Source organism: Polypterus senegalus, chromosome 6, assembly GCF_016835505.1.
Source record: "Polypterus senegalus isolate Bchr_013 chromosome 6, ASM1683550v1, whole genome shotgun sequence".
NCBI lineage: Eukaryota > Metazoa > Chordata > Cladistia > Polypteriformes > Polypteridae > Polypterus > Polypterus senegalus.
The window spans coordinates 176,057,105-176,075,215 of NC_053159.1; the positions used below are offsets into that span (position 1 = coordinate 176,057,105).

General features: G+C 35.2%; 1 protein-coding gene across 4 annotated transcripts in view; it reads right to left on the reverse strand.

Moving 5' to 3' along the window:
* Nucleotides 1-18,111, reverse strand: part of tlk1a (tousled-like kinase 1a) — a 130,991-nt gene that overhangs the window by 36,702 nt on the left and 76,178 nt on the right. For all 4 annotated transcript variants that reach the window (XM_039757608.1, XM_039757607.1, XM_039757606.1 and 1 more), the window contains exons 4-8: nt 5,261-5,333; nt 4,847-4,890; nt 4,564-4,659; nt 606-695; nt 431-523 (exon numbers count right to left, since the gene is read on the reverse strand). In XM_039757608.1, coding sequence (XP_039613542.1) covers nt 431-523; nt 606-695; nt 4,564-4,659; nt 4,847-4,890; nt 5,261-5,333 — 396 coding nt within the window. The remainder of the gene's footprint in view (nt 1-430; nt 524-605; nt 696-4,563; nt 4,660-4,846; nt 4,891-5,260; nt 5,334-18,111) is intronic.

The following is an 18,111-nucleotide window of genomic DNA, read 5'->3' on the forward strand; positions in this document are numbered from 1 at the left end:
GAGCAAATCTTTTCTTAAGTAAACACAAACATATTTTGACATGCCGGAGGGCGAAGTTTAGTGTCGCTAGACTTATCTGTAATAGCAACAGATCACCACGAATATCTTTGTGCTTAAAAATTATAATAAAACTTTACATAGCACAAAATTATCATGTTACATACTGTTTATTTTGTTTAGTACCCCATGTAAAGGGAATGCACAAAACTAAAACCAAATAAGTCTTAAATCAAGATCACAACATTCTCAAAATTCAGTCATGAGATACTGGAGCCCATTCCTTGCAGCATGGAGCACAAGACCGGAACCAACACTGGCCTGAAAGACCATTTAACATAAAGTGTTCACACAGGAGACTAGAAGATTAGAATTGTAGCTCCATCAGAGGCACACATTTTTGGGGGAGAAAACAAAACATAAAATGAATTACCCTAAGTAAATCATCTATTCGCCCTTCCTTCTTCTCAAGATCAAGATTCTTAGTACTTTCAAGAGCAGCAATTTTAAGAATCGTTAAATCGGTCTAAAAGAAAAAAAAAAAAATTTAAGAGGTGTAACAATGCAAAATATGAGAAATTTTAAATCTACTATCTAATAATGATTACCTGAACACATTTAAAGGATGACTGCTTTGGATATACAATCATATGGTCCGCAAAAGACAAGCTAGTAGGAGATGGGCTATTTTGTCGTACCTTGGATTAAAAAAGGAAATATACATCAATGACTGTAAATGAGTTAAATGGAATTATGTTAACCATTTCCCCTCACCCCATAAGTTGCACATTATTATGAACAACAGTAAACAAAGCAAGGAGAAAAACATGGCTGAACATTAAAATAAAACTATTTTCAGAACGCAAACAAAAGAACGGAAGACCAAATTTGAGGCCCAAAATCTGAAAAGATGATAAACCAGAAGTAAAATCACAAAAAAGATTTAACAGTGCATTCACATATTAATTAATATATCATTAAGCCTTCTTGAAATGTAAAAGTAATGCAAAAGGATTGAATGGAGTCAGAATACATGGCTAATGCTTAGAGGTAACTCTTTTTACACAAGTATAAATATTTTCAGTTGAAACTACAGTATACCAAACACTTTTACTCTGGCAAGCTTAGAAAACAGTCTATGCCTACTTATATTACTTAAAAAACAAAAATAAATATATACTGTAATAGAAACTTAAGGAAATGGAGTTGGCTCCATTAAAAAAAAAAAAAAACTAATTGGTCTTGGGTTATGTATTTCAGCTTTGAACAAAATATCTCTGAGCTGGAAATAAAATGAACCTGCAGCTAGTGTGGTGAGTTAACACCTACCTAAATATCATAAGGAATTTATTAATGAGTTTTCTGACTTATCTGGTCTTATGTTAAAATATGTTTGTATCCTTATTTTGGGGGATTTCAATATTCACGTGTTGTCCAAATAAGCCATTGGTTTGTGACTTTGATTCTTTTAAGTTCAATTTGTTACTTGTCCTGGACCAAGGCAAAAATCAGGCCATACACTTCATTTAATTATTCCTTGTGGTCTATCCATTTTTAATAAGGAATAAAGTGATTCTGAGGTTTCTGATCATGTATCTGTTTTATTCAAAGTTTCTGTAAATTATTTGCTTAAACTAAGTGCCCTTGCAAGTTGCCCATGGAGAATTACTTCCTCCATGGTTATGGATTTTAGGTGCTTTTGAAGATGCTGTTGGATGATCCATCTTGTCATGATACTGAGGAGCTCACCTCTCTTCTTCTTTCAATTTTTCTAAACGAACTGGACACTGTTACCCCTCTTAAATCTTGGCAACCTAAGTTAAAATCCGAACCCTGGCTGAATGATACTATTCATTCTGCCGGACATGATTGCAGGAGAGCCAAGAGGAAATTGGAGGACAGGCTTCAGGTATCTTTTGATATGAAGAAGAGGAATTGGATCAGGTACCAGTCAATAGTTAAGACAAAAACATTTACATATTTTTCCAATATTGTTACTAAGAACTACCAAAACCGTGGTATGCTCTTTAACACTATCAATGCTGCCCTTAACTCTGCTCAGATTTCCAAACTAGACCTCTTTACTGACACCTGTGAGGAATTCTTGCACTAGTTTGTGAATAAGGTTAAAGCGATTAGAGTGCATAATGTATCTTCCTCTATGATCCATCAATTCCTGCCTCTCCTTCAGATTTGTTTATAAGGTTTGAACTAGTGTCTCGCTCTTTTACTTATAGTGCAATTAGTCTTATGGAAGTAACTAATGGTCCTACCGATATTCTTCCTCGTCTTAATAGAGATACTTTTTAAGACTATTGGTCTAAGTATTCAAGCTATCATGACTTCAGGCTCTGATCCTGATCAGTTTAAGCATGCACTAGTACAACCAATAATTAAAAAACCTAACGTGGATATTTTTGATCCTTCCAATTTTAGACCTATTTCCAAACTTCCATTTCTCTCAAAACTTTTGGAAAACTTTTTTTTTTTTTTTTTTTTTTTTTACAGCTACAATTTCTTTTTAGATATGCACTGCATCTTTGAACCACTTCATTTGGGTTTTAAAGCTCTTCATAGTTTGATACAGTCAATCATACCATATTGATCTCTTGTTTGGAGCATTACGTTTGCCTTAAGGGCTCTTCACTAGACTGGGTTAAATCATACATGTGTATTATAATGGTTTTCTGTCACCATTGGCACTTGTATGTCATCTTCGGCACTATTTGTTTGAGGCATTCCTTAGGGTTCAATTTTGGGCCATTTCCTCTTTTCTTTATATATTCTCCTTTAGGATCCATTTTAAGTAAACAAGGCATTTCTTTTCACTGCTATACTGACGATACCCAAATTTACTTTGCATCTAAACTGCAAAAATAATAATCTGGTAAAACTGTTAAATTGTTTGGAGGAAATTGAAGCATGGATGACCATAAATTTCTTAAATTTTATTGAGAGTAAAACAGAGGTTCTTGTATTTTCTGCAAGTGGGAATTGTAGTCTTTTCCCACTGGAAACTTTTGTGAAGACAACTGTTAAGAACTTGGGAGTAATCATGGATGGGCAAAATTAGTTCAGTTATTAAGTCTAGTTTCTTCCAGCTGAGACTGGCTTTTTCATCTTCTGTGGATTTAGAGAAATTAATACATGCTTTTATTTCATAAGGACTTGACTATTGTAATGCCCTTTATTTTGGGGTTAGTCAGGCTTTTCTCTCCCGCCTCCAATTCGCTCAGAACGCCACTGCCCATTTTTTAACTGGGTCTAAAAAAAACACGACCACGAAACACCAATACTTAATAGGAAGACAATGTAATTTCTTAAGTATAGGATACATTTTATGATTCTTCCAATTACTTTTAAAATATTAAAAGGTCTAGTCCCTGGCTATTTATGTGACCTGATTAGTCCCTACATTCCTGCTAGGTCTCTGAGATGTGCTGACCAGATCTTTCTGACAATACAAAGGGCCAGACTAAAGCTGAGAGGTGACCGGATGTTTTCTGTCCTGGCTCTGAAGTTATGGAACGAGCTTCCCTTAAATAGATTGGTTCCATCATTATTGATTTTTAAATCGTGTCTCAAAATTCATTTTTATAGTTTGGCTTTTAATTCACCTTGAGAGTTGATTGCCCTCCCTTGTGCGGTTTTAATTTTTGTATTTGTCATTTTGTAAATTTATTGGTTATTGCTCTTGTACAGCACTTTGGCCTCAACTCAGATGTTTTAAAGTGCTTTATAAATAAACAAATGATTGACTGATTGAAATTTATACACACAGACCTCTTCACTTTATTCACTTATTGTTATGTTGTAGCTTTATGCTACAATCATTTAAATTTAATCGCAATACCCCAGAATGACGAAGCAAAAAAGGATTAATTTTTTCAAATGTATTGAAAGATAAATATCAAAATAACATGATTATTTATATCCTTTGCTTTGACAACTAAAATGTGTCTCAGGTGTATCATTCTTTTAATCATTATGGAGATGTTTTTACACTTTGGAATTGTCTAGTGTGATTCAATGGATTGGACTGATAAGGAAAGGCACACGTTCATAAGCTGAAAATCCCAGAGCCGAAAATGAGTATCAGAGCATAAGCTAAACCATGACTGTGAAATGGCTCAAGCCATTTTGAAAATGGAAAAATGGAAGTGTAAAGGGGTAGTATTTAAATGGTTTCTTTAAATTTTGCTCCACATGCATTCCATCTGTCGATTTTAAAAATTTAAACAGTTTACTTATATAAGAGGTACATTACTATAGAATAAGGAAGGCACTTGAGATTTAACATTACTTATTTCTTGTCTGACAAATGCTGTAAACAAGTGATTAAAATTACCATTTTTAAAAAAGATGACAATTATATGGATCAAGAAAGAACAAAACATGTTCATCTACTTACATTTGCAAGAGGCAATAAAAAACTTGATTTGTAAAGAAAAATTAAGATAAAGAGTGCCATATGTACTAGAATCACCAACACATACATACAAGAATACAAGACACAGGTAAACATTCTTTGTTGAATAATTTATATTTTAAAAATGTATAACTTACTGCTGAAGAGGGAGTGGAATGTGAATGGGAATTCTGAGGAGATCGGATGACAGGAGGCATGCCTCGTACTGGACTTGAGCCATTTCCTCCTTGGAACTATATTAAACAAACAAAAAAAAAAAAAACCCAAGGAATTTAAAATCACTTTTGCCATGTAAAATGTACCCTGTCAAAAATGAAATATAAAAAAACACATTCAAGAAAAGACTACTCAAAGAAGCATATCCCCATATACATTGGGAACAATACATTGCCATTGACATGTTTAAGAGCCCAAACTTACATCAAAGTAATCACTAATTTTAGGTCCACGAACAGCACCTTTTCCTAAAAAAACAAGCAATAGAAAGGAAAACCCATGTGTTAATGAGGATCTCTTTATAAATAAAAACTGGTAAAATTTTAATGACTACTGACAAAAAGACAACATTAATACCAATACAAAATTAAAATTGTGTTCTTAAAAAGAGAAGTACTGCATTTTACAGTATAACTGTATACTGAAAAACTACACATAAAATGAAACAATAACGAGCTAAATTAGTAATAAAATTGACAAGAAAATAAAGAGGAATTAAAATCCTTTACTTTCCATTACATAGAATATTCCTGGCAAATTACTTAAAAAAAACAAGTGAATTAGATTGATATAAAACTAGGTCATTTAATAGCATTTACAAATGATGTATATGGGCACCTTGGTTGCTTTCTGTCTGGCTTTCTGCTTTACGTTTTCTTCCCCTTGATGCCTCAGACTTCTTTTCTGGTGTCTGTAAAACAAAATATTCAAGTTTAATCACAATTAAATTTAGCATTCACAAACAACGTTAAACATTGAATTACAATTAACACTGCTTTGAGATTGTAATGCAACAATACCAGAATTTTTATATTCAATATCAGTGAAATTTTATGATATTTGATACCTTAAGATGCCATGGCAAAAACAGATGGCTTTTTGTTTAAGTGCCTTCATTATTGAAGTGAACAATATTATGCCATTTTCTGTATTACAGTATAAAACACAATACTAAAAGTAACAACGGCTTTAAAATACTGGTATTTCCATCAAGTAGCTACCTAAGTTATTATTTAAGTAAATAAGTCTTGGAATTCATGAATATCAAAAAACAAAGCAGAGTTTGTACATCAATACGTGGAAGAGGAGGGGTGTTAACAACAAATAGGCTTTAGAATCTTGGGAGTGGATTCTATACAGGAGTCAAAGAATGTCATCATCATTAACTAGATAGAACTTTAAGCATGTGCACAATAGAAATTTATTTAGAAAAATTCTGTCCAGAAACTGAAAAATACTGCATAATAAATAATAAATCTAAAAATTCAAACACTATATGTACAGTGATATATAATTCAGGATATTTCCATTTCAATAAACTCTTTAATGCTGTTTTTGTAACAACATGTTTATAAGTTTAGTTTATCAGTAAACCATTGTTAGGTTTTTATATTTTGCTATTGAAGGTTTTACATTTGCATTATTGGCCAATTAAATTATTATAAAGAGTAAATTGATAATGGATGAGTCAAATTAATTCACTCATTATGCTTTGTTTTTCCAAATCTGTTCTTTTGCGATATCAAACTTCAGTTTTAAATTAATCTTTTATATCATAACTCCTGTAAAACAGCATCAACAGTTTGGATGTGTAAGGTTTCTTATGTGAGCAATCACATTTTGTTATTACTTATGTCTGTGTACAAATCAAGAATTAGAAAATTACTTGGGCTGTCATTACCTGTAATCAAATAATTTATAATTAAGGCAGCATTACATTCTTCAACATTGAATTCAAATTTATGACATGTGCTATCAGCTTATGGCTTATACTAGTATACGGTAGCTTGAATTCATGTCATTCACTTGGCTTGAAGTCAGTGTTTCCATATTCATATTTAACAATGATGTCACTTTTTATCCTGCTAACTGCACACCTCTGTTAACAAAGTATATGTTGTAGTAATAGAAAGATGTACTTTGTCCTTCAAAGCACTGAAACACTAAATAAATAGATTGTATTTTGGTATTAACAAAATGGAACAGCTTATGCTATCGCCAGTGTAGACAAACCAGATAACTTAGTTTAAGCCTTGTTTCGATATTTACTTGCTGCAACTGTGGTTTGCATTGGCAGTCCTCCCACATACCACAGTCCATTATGCGTACATTTGAAAGACTGCAAGCTCCCTCTCCTCAATTTGCGACACTGAACAGCATGCAAACTGGACAGATGTTTAAACCCAAAGACATTTGTAGAAGTGCTCACTGCAATCAGAGTATGCATGCAAAGCCTCCATTCAATTATCGGGATGGTGTAAAACACCATTAAATATGATTAATCTGGTTATCTTTTCATCTCATCTTACAAATGCCTGACAGTACAAGTTAAACTATTACACCTCATTTAATCAGTAACATTACTTTGCTCTCAAAGCACACACAAATCTGTTTCTAAGATAATTTCATATTGGGATAAAAGTTACAAGACTGTGAAAGCCTGTGCTGAAAATCTTCAGTGGGAGCACAATGCTTTTGCAGATATGTCAAAATGAAAAAAAGCATAAGTCATATGTTGATGTACTGCTGTAGTATCACCAACATAAGCCTTTTACATATGTAGCTTTAATTCACATTTTTCTCATGTATGAATGTGGCTATCCACTTGCAATCACGCATGAATGCAGTACTGTACTGAGTTTCTCAGTACTACCAACACTGCAAAAAGCTGGTATTGTTAAGTTTTTTGGACCTTTAGTACCAAAACATAGTTACTATAACATCTCTACTTTAATGTATATAGGTAAAGAAAAAAAACAACACAAAATCATCAGAACTTAGAAGTGCATGGTTAGAAAGTTTCCAATGGCAACTTAAAGCTCTTAACTAGGAACTTAGCAACCCTGAAACAACTAAAAAGTGATTTACTCATAATTAACTAACCAAAAGACAGGTTTAATTAAATGCATTATATTATAAAGAGATTTGGACATGGCACTGACATCTGTTGTTCAATGTACAATAGTACTAATGGATTATTAAGTAATGTATAGTTATGCTAATGGTACATTAAACAAAAACACACTTATTTAAAATTAGGTATATTTAGAGTGTTTAGATATGTGCCATTAGCAAAAGAATATTTGATGTTGCACTGAAGAAAATCTATTTTTCTGAAATTTAACCCAGTTTCTAGAAAAAATATTCCCTTATTATCCTTGTTAAACTATTAGATTTTCCCCTTCTACATCATTACCTCTTACTTATGCAAAGACCATAAGAACATGGAGTTCCTCTGTCAAGGCACTCCATTAGAAAACCTAATACTACAATTAATGCTATTTCATGAAATTAATGTGTAGGTTCTCACACTGTCAAGATGATCAATGGATGTTGTAACACCATTCTTTAATTCTTCTCAGGGGTTAATATGGAGTAAAAGGTCACTTTAAAGAGAAGACTTTGTGTAATTTAACAAGCAGAAAAGATAACTGAAGTCCCACTGGAAAGAAGCAACGGTACAGTGAGAAAAGAAAAGGCAACAGTGTAAAAATGTTATGGATTGAGGGGGATCCAAACTTCAACAAATTTTGCAAAAATAAAAAATAACTTTCTTTAACACTCTAAGATCTAAGACTTTTTTTTTTTTTAAAAGCATTTTGCAGTGTTTTTGAAGTCTGCCCATTTATCATATAAAATTTGAATTTTACCCCAGGTGTTACAGATCTTTTTTTATTGGCACAAGTTGTACAAATGACTAGTAAAAACCATGTACATGTTATAGCTTACCTAATAAACTTGTGGTATAAATGGCCAAAAACTGGTCAAACACATTTAAAACTTTCAGTCTGCCATTGAAAAAAATACTAAAAACACTGAAAAAAATCCAACAGTTCTTTGAAAATCAAATTGCAAAGACATGCCTTCTATTCCAAATAACACTCAACATTTTTCACACAGAACTCAATAAATTACATACATTTCTTTATTTATATAAGAAAATAGGAATATCATTTACATGTCCCACTATTCAAAACAGTTCCTGTCCAGAATGAGACAAAGTAGCACAATAGGCTCCTTGCATTGCCAAGCAGTTTTCTGCCAGCGGTTCATACATTTCCTTCTCCCAGATGTACCCTTTATACTGGGGGCAGTGATGGTTGAAACTCCAACAAAGCAGAGCATACCTGAGTTGGCGGTGTCTGCAAACACGCACCAAATAATTTAGCTTCACACAATTTGTGTTTTTCACTGGCTCTATATCCTGTGCTTTGCAATTCTCATTGTGAAGTAGTGCTGGGAGGTATACCGGTTCATGCCGGAAACCGTTCTTTATTTTTGCTATGATATGGATTTTTCTTATACCACAACACTGGTTTAAATTGCCTAAATGACGTTCGGAACGTGGCACTGGAAACTGTTCAAGTTGGGGCCTTTTTGACTGCTACACCGCTAATCACAGAGGTGTTGCACGGGGGCTCCTTTTCACTGCTACACCGCTAAATAAGTAGTGGTAGTGTAGGTATTGCACGGTGAAAATGGACAGAGAAAATTCCGAAACCGAAGCCGACAATAAAGTTGAACATGATTACACAAAAGAATTTTTGACGAAAAAAAGGAGTCACGTCTGTTGCCTGGAGATAGTTTTAAAAGGTCAGATGTGGACCATTATGTTCAAATGTGTAAATACTGTTTCTATACTACTGGATAATGCTGCAAGCCGAGTTGTACTTGTTTTATTTGTTTTCAATACAGTGTAACGTACCTGGGTATTGTGTAATAGTGACGACATGTTGACTTTATTTCCACTTTAATCTCGATGCTTATGACGAGAATAAAGTCGACATTTCTACTTTATTCTCGCCGTTTATGTCAAGATTAAAGTTGACATGTTGACTTTATTCTCGTAATTGGTCATTAAAGTAGAACATCGTAAACTAAACTTCATCGTAAAATGTATATTTAATTTACTAGGTGTTCTCAAACCCCATCATCTATACTAATAAAAGGCAAAGCCCTCACTGACTGACTCACTGACTCATCACTAATTCTCCAACTTCCCGTGTAGGTGGAAGGCTGAAATTTGGCTGGCTCATTCCTTACAGCTTACTTACAAAAGTTGGGCAGGTTTTATTTAGAAATTCTACGTGTAATGGTCATACCTGGAACATACTTTCGTCCATATATACAGCTATAGCCTGCAGCTCGGTCGCCGTGTGAGGCGGAGTTGCGTCCGCGTCATCACGCCTTCCACGTAATTGAGTGCCTGCCCATATATAGGTAAATATTCGCGGGTGAAGGACTGTGCTTAGCATACTTATAACTGCAGCTACTGCAAAAATCGGCACGCCTCCCACGTAATTGAGCTACATATTCGCGACCACACACTCGGTATACGAACAAGCCAGTTTCCCTTTCGGTTTGTACATGTTCAGTCTCTCCCTGTGCATTTCCTGTGCAGTGAGCATGAGAAAGAGCACAAGACAGCGTGAGAGAGACAGACACACACACACACACACACACACACACACACACACAGAGGCAGCGCGACACACACACACACACACACACACACAGAGGCAGCGACACACACACACACAGAGGCAGCGCACACACACACACACACACACACACACACACACACACACACACACACAGAGGCAGCGCGACACACACACACACACACACAGAGGCAGCGCGACACACACACACACACACAGAGGCAGCGCGACACACACACACACACAGAGGCAGCGACACACACACACACACAGAGGCAGCGCGACCACACACACACAGAGGCAGCACGAGACAGATGAGACACACACACAGGCAGCGCAACAGAGATAGCGGGACACAAACATACACAGAGGCAGCGCAGATGGACGCAGACATACAGTCAGCTCAAGCACACACACACACAGGCAGCGCGAGAGATGGACGCAGACACACAGGCAGCGCGAGAGAGAGCTGGACACATTAAGGTAGGAAGGCGGTTAAAGAATGCACTGGTCTTGATTTTGTTTTCACTTCTGTTTCCAGCGATCTGTTCGTAGAGTGCATTATTGCAATGTTATTTTTCTTGGTGGTTTATTAAATTACAGATTTTTTTCAAGTGTTCATTTTTCCCTTGTGCTTAAAACTCATTAAAAAAAGTGCTTTTAGCCAGCGGTTGGTAGCGCTATAGCACAAATTATTGCAGTGTTAGTTTTCTCTGTTGTTCAAGGTTTTCTCAATGTTATTGTATGTTTTTACATTTAGTTTACTATTACACTGTGCATTCTATGGTATAATTATATTTGTGCTTAAAAACTAAAAATATTTATTTACATACAGTTCATATGGTCTGGAACGGATTAATTGTATTTACATACAATCCTATGGGGGGAAATTGCTTCATTTCACGACCAAATCGGTTTACCTCCAAATACGAACCTGATTGAAAGAAATAATGATGATCAAATCATAGATGACAGCAACACTCACAACAGTCACAAAACAATTACGCTGACAAACATGTTACATTATTTTTAAAATATTTCCTTCTCTTTTCATAACTTCTTTAACACACTAATTCTCCGCTGAAAAGTGCGGGTATTTTGCTAGCAAATTAAATGCTTTGTGTTAAATGTTCCCCGAGCCATGTTAAATCGGTACGTGCTTCTTAAACTGACTTCCTCTTGTACTGAGGAGGCGCAGGCAGTGATTGCCGCACAGAATACATTCACTTCATGATATTCCTGCTCTCTGAACATTTAGATAGATAGACAGATAGATATTTAGAATGCTAAGATAAATACTTGATATAATTTTCATGATGAAATTCATTAAAGCATGTGTTAATAAGTTGGGGGCACGGCAGTGTGGAGGTTGCACTGTTGCCTCGGGTGTTCCCTGCTTTGAATTTGCATGTTTTTCTGGTGGGTTTACTGGGTGTGCTTCAGTTTCCTTTCAAAGTCATGTAGGATGTGGGGTTTTGTTATGCTATATTGACCCTGCTAGTGTATGTTTTGCTCGTATTCACTCGGCGATGTGCTGGTGACTCGTTCAGGATTTGCTCCTGCCTCGCACACCATGCTTGCTGGGATGGGCACAACCCTGAATGGATGGCATAGTTACACATGTAATGAAGATATTTTTAAAGTTTTGAACACTTCGTGGGATAAGTTTATAACTAGTTTTAATGGTGATTGGTTATGTGGAGAAAGAAAAAGGAAGGATAGGAACTGGGGTTTTGGTACGTCAGACAGACAGCACGCGTGCAATAAAGAAAGCCCGCTCAGAAGAACATCCATGGAACTGTATTTGTGTCTCCGACCACCAGATCAAACTCAACATTTACACAATACTTAAGTTAAACTTTGGCGATACCCATTCATACATCTAGTTTTATGGAGCCTCGTCACACCTGCCATAAAGTTCTCTACACTGAACGTACACCTGGGGACCCCTTACTGTGAGGAAGCAGCACTACCACCTCACCACCATGCCTGTTTAATACCTGCTTTAATGCATTTCATCATGAAAATGATATCAAGTATTTATCTTGACATTCTAAATGTTCAGAGAGCAGGAATATCATGAAGTGAATGTATGCTGTGTAATGAGCGCTGCCGGCACCTCCTCTTAGTGCAGAGGAAGTCAGTTTAAGAAGCATAGTGATGAACAACTGGGTTAAGGAACACTTAAAACAAAGCTTTAATGTGCTACATTAACTTATGATGGGGTTTGCAAAAATTTGCAAAGTTTTTGCAAAATTTGTTCAATAAAAAGGCTCTATATTTTGGCTGCATCTGTCATGCAATGTGATTCCTTCTCTTCATTAGTGCTACCTCCTTAAAAACTATCATTTTATGTGGCCATGCAAACCTGTATAATACCTGTGTGCACATTAAAAACATTTTTTTGTACAATGCTCATGACAGCAGAATAAGTTATTCTTAGCCAGTCTACTACAGTAATTGCAGTGGAAAATGTGGTGAACATCCACTCATGCATGGGAAAAAAATACTGAATACCGTGAAACCAGGATAATTTCGAAAAATACCGTGATATAGAATTTTGGTCATGACGCCCACTCCTATTGTGAAGTATATAAAAATGTGTCATTAATGTCAATAAAATGTAAAAACATAATGTGCAATACTATATTGGAATTATGTAGTGGTTGGTACAACACTAAATAAGTTTATTAGAAAGATCAACCTCTCTGATGAGTATATTTTACTAAATTACTGTTTTCTGCCATGGAATTTTTTTTTATAACTCACTGTCTATCATCACCCTTCACTATCCTTTGCACAGTGTCTCCTGGGTGGAAATCATGTATAGATAATATTTATGTAAGTGCAGATGTATATATGAGGGTAAATGTAAATATTTAAGGTGTTTACTCATCTTCACATAGGTCCAAACCTTCTAGAAAATGTAATTATTCATTCAATGCCAAACATTTAAGCTGGAACAAGCTGACAACATTATCATCATCAAAATAGCACTTTGTTGACAAATGTTATTTGCCACTGCACACCTTGTCACTCACTCTGTGCAAATGAGTAATGATCCATTTACTCTGTAGTAATTCATGCCCTTTTCCTGATGATCCATTTAATTTGTTGTAATACAAGCCCTTTCGCAGACAAAACAGAGGACGAAGCAAAGCTATACAAATGCAATTTCTACCTGCCGGCTCTGCAATTGGGAGCACCTCTTGCTTACACTACCATATATGAAACTATTCTGTAAGTACAGACCAAAATACCCAACAGAAATGTGCCAGTCAAAGTGTGCATAGATACACGTCTCAAGACTTTTTTTTTTTCTCCCCCTGACTTTGAAGCAACATCAGAGATGCACTGACTACAGAGATATAATTTTCAGAGCTGCAGTTGTGTGCTTTCAGGCAATTTTACTGTTTCTCCCCCATTATGAAACCAATAAGGACTTAAATATGGACAGGACTGCTAACATCTGAATACTAAACATTAGTGTAATTATTTCAAGTACGTTTTTAAAATGTTCGTGTTCATATGAGTCACCCTTTATATTGAAAATACAGAACTAAAATGTAGCTTAGAATTCCAGTTTAACTACATTTTCATAGAGGTTTATTTTTTTGACAGATGAACGATAATTATCAGGAAGGAATTATATTAAAATGGTGAAAATCTTTCAATACCTGCTTAAGAGTTGCAGAAAAATGCAGTAACTGTTGCTACATTACAGAATGAAAAATGTCTGTCGTTATTGAAAGCAAAACAAGCTGTCGTTGAACAAGGCAATGGCCACCACTTGCCAAGATAAATTAACTATATGGAGGGGAAAACAGTATTTTCAAACCACAGTGCCCAAAGCCTTTTATTGCAATGAATACAATAATACATACCATTCATGCTTAAACTGAAACAAAAATGTGGACAAACAACAATATCAGCTTAATAAAAAGTTTCTACTGATTGAACATATCAACAATGCATGGTTTGGTTTGAGCAGTTGAGAAATGCCACATAACAGATGTTAGCTGACAGTGGGATAGCGTGCATTTTAACTGTATTTACACTGATTAACCACATCACTAAAACCTCATACTTATTAGATCATCCTTGTGCCACCAAAACAGCTCTGACCCGACAAAACATGAATTCCACAAGATATCTGAAGGTGTCCTGTGGTATCTTGCACCAAGGCATTAGCAGCAGAGGCTTTAATTATTATAAGTTGTGAGGTGGGCCTTCATGGATTGGTCTTGTTTTTTCAACACATTCCACAGATGCTCAATCACATTGAGATTTGTGGAATTTAGAGGCCATAACACCACTTTCAGCTCTTTGCCATATACTATAAACTATTCCTAAATAAATTTTGCACAGTGGCAAGTTGCAGCATCCTTAAGAGGCCGCTAGGAAATACTATTGTCTCTACCTCAGGTAAACAACATACTTTAACAGACATGATTCACACACAAAAGAGGCATGTCTTTAAGAACAGCAGATTCCATATTGCCACCATCTTGGTTTCATATCAAGCAAACAAGACTGAAATAAATAAATCATCATCTCCTGTCAGTTGTGTGTAAGTATCAAAAAAATCCCTGATGTAGATTCAGGTTCAGATTTTATTTATATACATATACACACAGATATATAGAAAGAGATATATGTCTTTATCTATATATCTGTGTATATGTGCGATTGATCGATCGATAGACATACAGATAGAGAGAAATTATAGATAAGAGATATATCTCACTGCCCATTACTTGCATTTATCGACTTGCACAGAACTAAATGTTGAAAGGGAGCATTGCGTTTTTACAGGGCGTGGGCAGGGTCACAATTGTGCCAAACATCTCTGAACCTTGGCAAGAAAGCTACACATCTTAGTAATATTGTAATGCCATCAGATGAGATAATAACATGAATGTGCAATGTGTCCTCTCTTGGTCCATCTTGTCAGGGCTTTTTTCAAGTCTCCTCAGATCAAGTTACTGTATGAACAGACTCCACTTGGAAAACGTGTGGAAAGGTGGGAATGGTCTCTTTCTGCTTTGGCTTTTCAGTGGCTCATGTTCATAAGGTTTTCAATGTTAATCGTTATATACTTAGATGTTATTTACAAATTCAGAAATTCACAGATTAAGATGGCACCCTTTATCCCTTCCTTGGGGAGAGAACTGCATTCCAATGTAGATAGAACATTTGTATCGTCTTAAGTTTTGCACAATTCAAAGAGGCTTCTACAGTCTTATTACAAAACATCAACCAGCAATACAACCTAAGGGTCAACCCCATAGAGTTAAATCCGATAAGGCTTTCTTGATCAAGATAAAATTTCATCTCTAACGTCAGACTATGAGATACCAAAATGACAGAACCAGTTTGTTGTATGGTCTGGGATAGCCCTTTATAGACTCATGATCCTTTACAAACTAGCACACAGCTAAAGAGTATGCATGCAAATGAACATTGCTCCCCCTCAGCTCTCACGTACAATTTAAATACTAAAAACCTAACCTGAAAAGGGGATGGAAAAATCTTTTCGCCAACTATAAGACAGATACACTAGCTAAGTATCACTGAAACAACCACCAAGTTACAGGCAAAATACCACCATATAATACAACTTAAGTCAGCTAAAGAACCAGCCAGATTACACCATGCAGCCGCCATGAAGAGAACATTTCATATTCAGACACGTGAACGTAATGAAGCACAGTGTTTTTTTTCTCCTTCACCAGACTTGACTAGAGTCTGATTACTTTACTACTTCAATTTATATCAAAATCACTTTGAATGTGTCATATGAAGTTTGCAAATGGCCAGTCAAAAATACTACTCAATGGTGTCTCTTCAGTTATAACTGCAATGTGTTTTTTGATTCAAAACTGTTAAGTGCAAACCTAGGCCCTACTTCTGAAGGACCAGTGCTTGAAAAGACTTAGTTTTTAAAGCTGTTGTAAATAAAAAGACTACAAAAAGCATTTTTTCTATTGATCTCATGTCACAAAACTTTTGTAATACCAACAAGGAATTAAACTCCTCTGTCAGGTTAAAAACCAACCAATTATGGGCTGCATGTTTTGCTTTGTCTTGAATGAATTAGCACTTTCCTGTGTGCCTTGCGTAACCTATAAATTGCATTTGTATGTTTCTCCTTAAAATGTGTGGTTCTGTGAAACTGATCTAATGTTGGTAAGGAAAAGCTTAGAGAGATCTTTGATCCTAATAACTCAGATAAGTTACCTGAAGCATTCTGCAAGGCATTTCCTGTTCCACTAATGTTAAGTTTTCTAGATGAATATAGAGCCCACTGTGTCATTTTAAAAAGTACTGGCACCTTCTTGTGACCACATTACTGGAGATAAAAATCAGCAAATAATTCAGCACCACTTGTTTCAGTAAAAAGTGACTAGTGGACAATGTGATGCATGTGAATGGAGAAGTAGGGAGGCTTTTGTAGTTAGGCTATCAATAGCAACAGATCACAGGTGGATCAGGCAAGGCTGTTAGAGGGCAGTATTCTGTAAAAGGATTAGATTTTAAATGTGATTTAATTTCTGGTGTTCTTTAGGTATATATTTCATGAACTGCTCCTAGCTTGGCTGTAATATTGTAAGATCTAGCATAAAGCAAAAAAAATACACACAAAAGGCTATTACAAGAATGTAACAAACTGCTGTGTTGAGGGCTTGTGTAAACAAGACTGAATCAGCTAGAACAGATTCCTTTGGTCAAGTGTGTACAGTTCCTGTGAGAGTCCAAGTTTGGCACATGTGTGAACAAAAGACAGAAAATGGTTAAAAACCATGCTTTGTTGTGCCTTATTTTACAACTAGCTTCAAAAATCCACAATTAATTTTGTAAATACAGCACTATACATTATTTTTCAGTTTGTGTGGTTTTTTTTTTTGGCTTTGCATGACAAATTGCAATTAGTGTTTAATGGCTCAAACCTTGGTCCCTATTATGTATTATATGGCCAAGTTGATTATTTCTCACTTGCACCTTGGACCTCACTCTTCTCTGAAGTTCTATTTTGTTATTTTTACTTAACACTGCAGGCTTCACTTATGAAAACTTTGTGTCACAGACTAGGATGTGCTCATCCAAGTGCAGAAACAAAAAATTAATGTGCTATAATTTTTCATATTTTGTGTTAGCATGTTGAATTTGAATACATTCAGTGAATATTTCTAAATATAAATTATTTAATGGAAAAGAAAAAAACAATACTATAGGTGCCTGTGGCTCATAAAAAATTTACTCCCTCCCAGTGAATGGGTATTTTGTTCAGGCTTCCTCAAGCTGGGTGATTAGCAGTTTTCAACTGCTCTTTAAAGATTGAACCAAGAATTTTGCAGAAACACAAGTTTTACTTTCAAACCAATGCATTGTGTGTTTGATTAAATGTTTTTTTTTTTCTTGCTATTAATAAATGTTCTCATATCTGTTACCAAGTGATGCAGATTTTCATCCAGAAAAAAAAGTCAAAAATTTAAGTTGTATTTCTTCAAGCCCTGGGCTATATAGAAAACTAAGCTGCAACTTGCACATGAATACTGGTATTGATGGAATAATGTGGGCAGTTATACTTCTTTTGGATAGTTTGTGATGAGGCCCACAAAAGGTACGTTTTTGCTTAAATGTTTTTAGTTTTAGTCCTTAACATTACTTTCTGAGAAACGGGATAATAAACTGTACAGAATCCTCAAAATCTACCTCTAACTCACAGAATGGTTTTAATTAAAAAAAAAGTAGAAGTTAAAGACAAGAAAATAGAAATTAATGGATTGTAGGTTATAGAAAAAGTAATTTGAACCAAATTAACAAAGCCCAAAATGCATACTGAAATTCAACATTAAAATAAGCAAAGTTTTGACTCCCCAAATACTACATATAACCCACTGAAACTGAACTAGCTAGAATTGCAAGAAATGTTTTCTACACAATTCAAAATCTTAAACACTGGAACTGTTGCAATGTCATCTTATAAAGTAAGAGCATTATCATATCAAATGAATGCCAACAGGT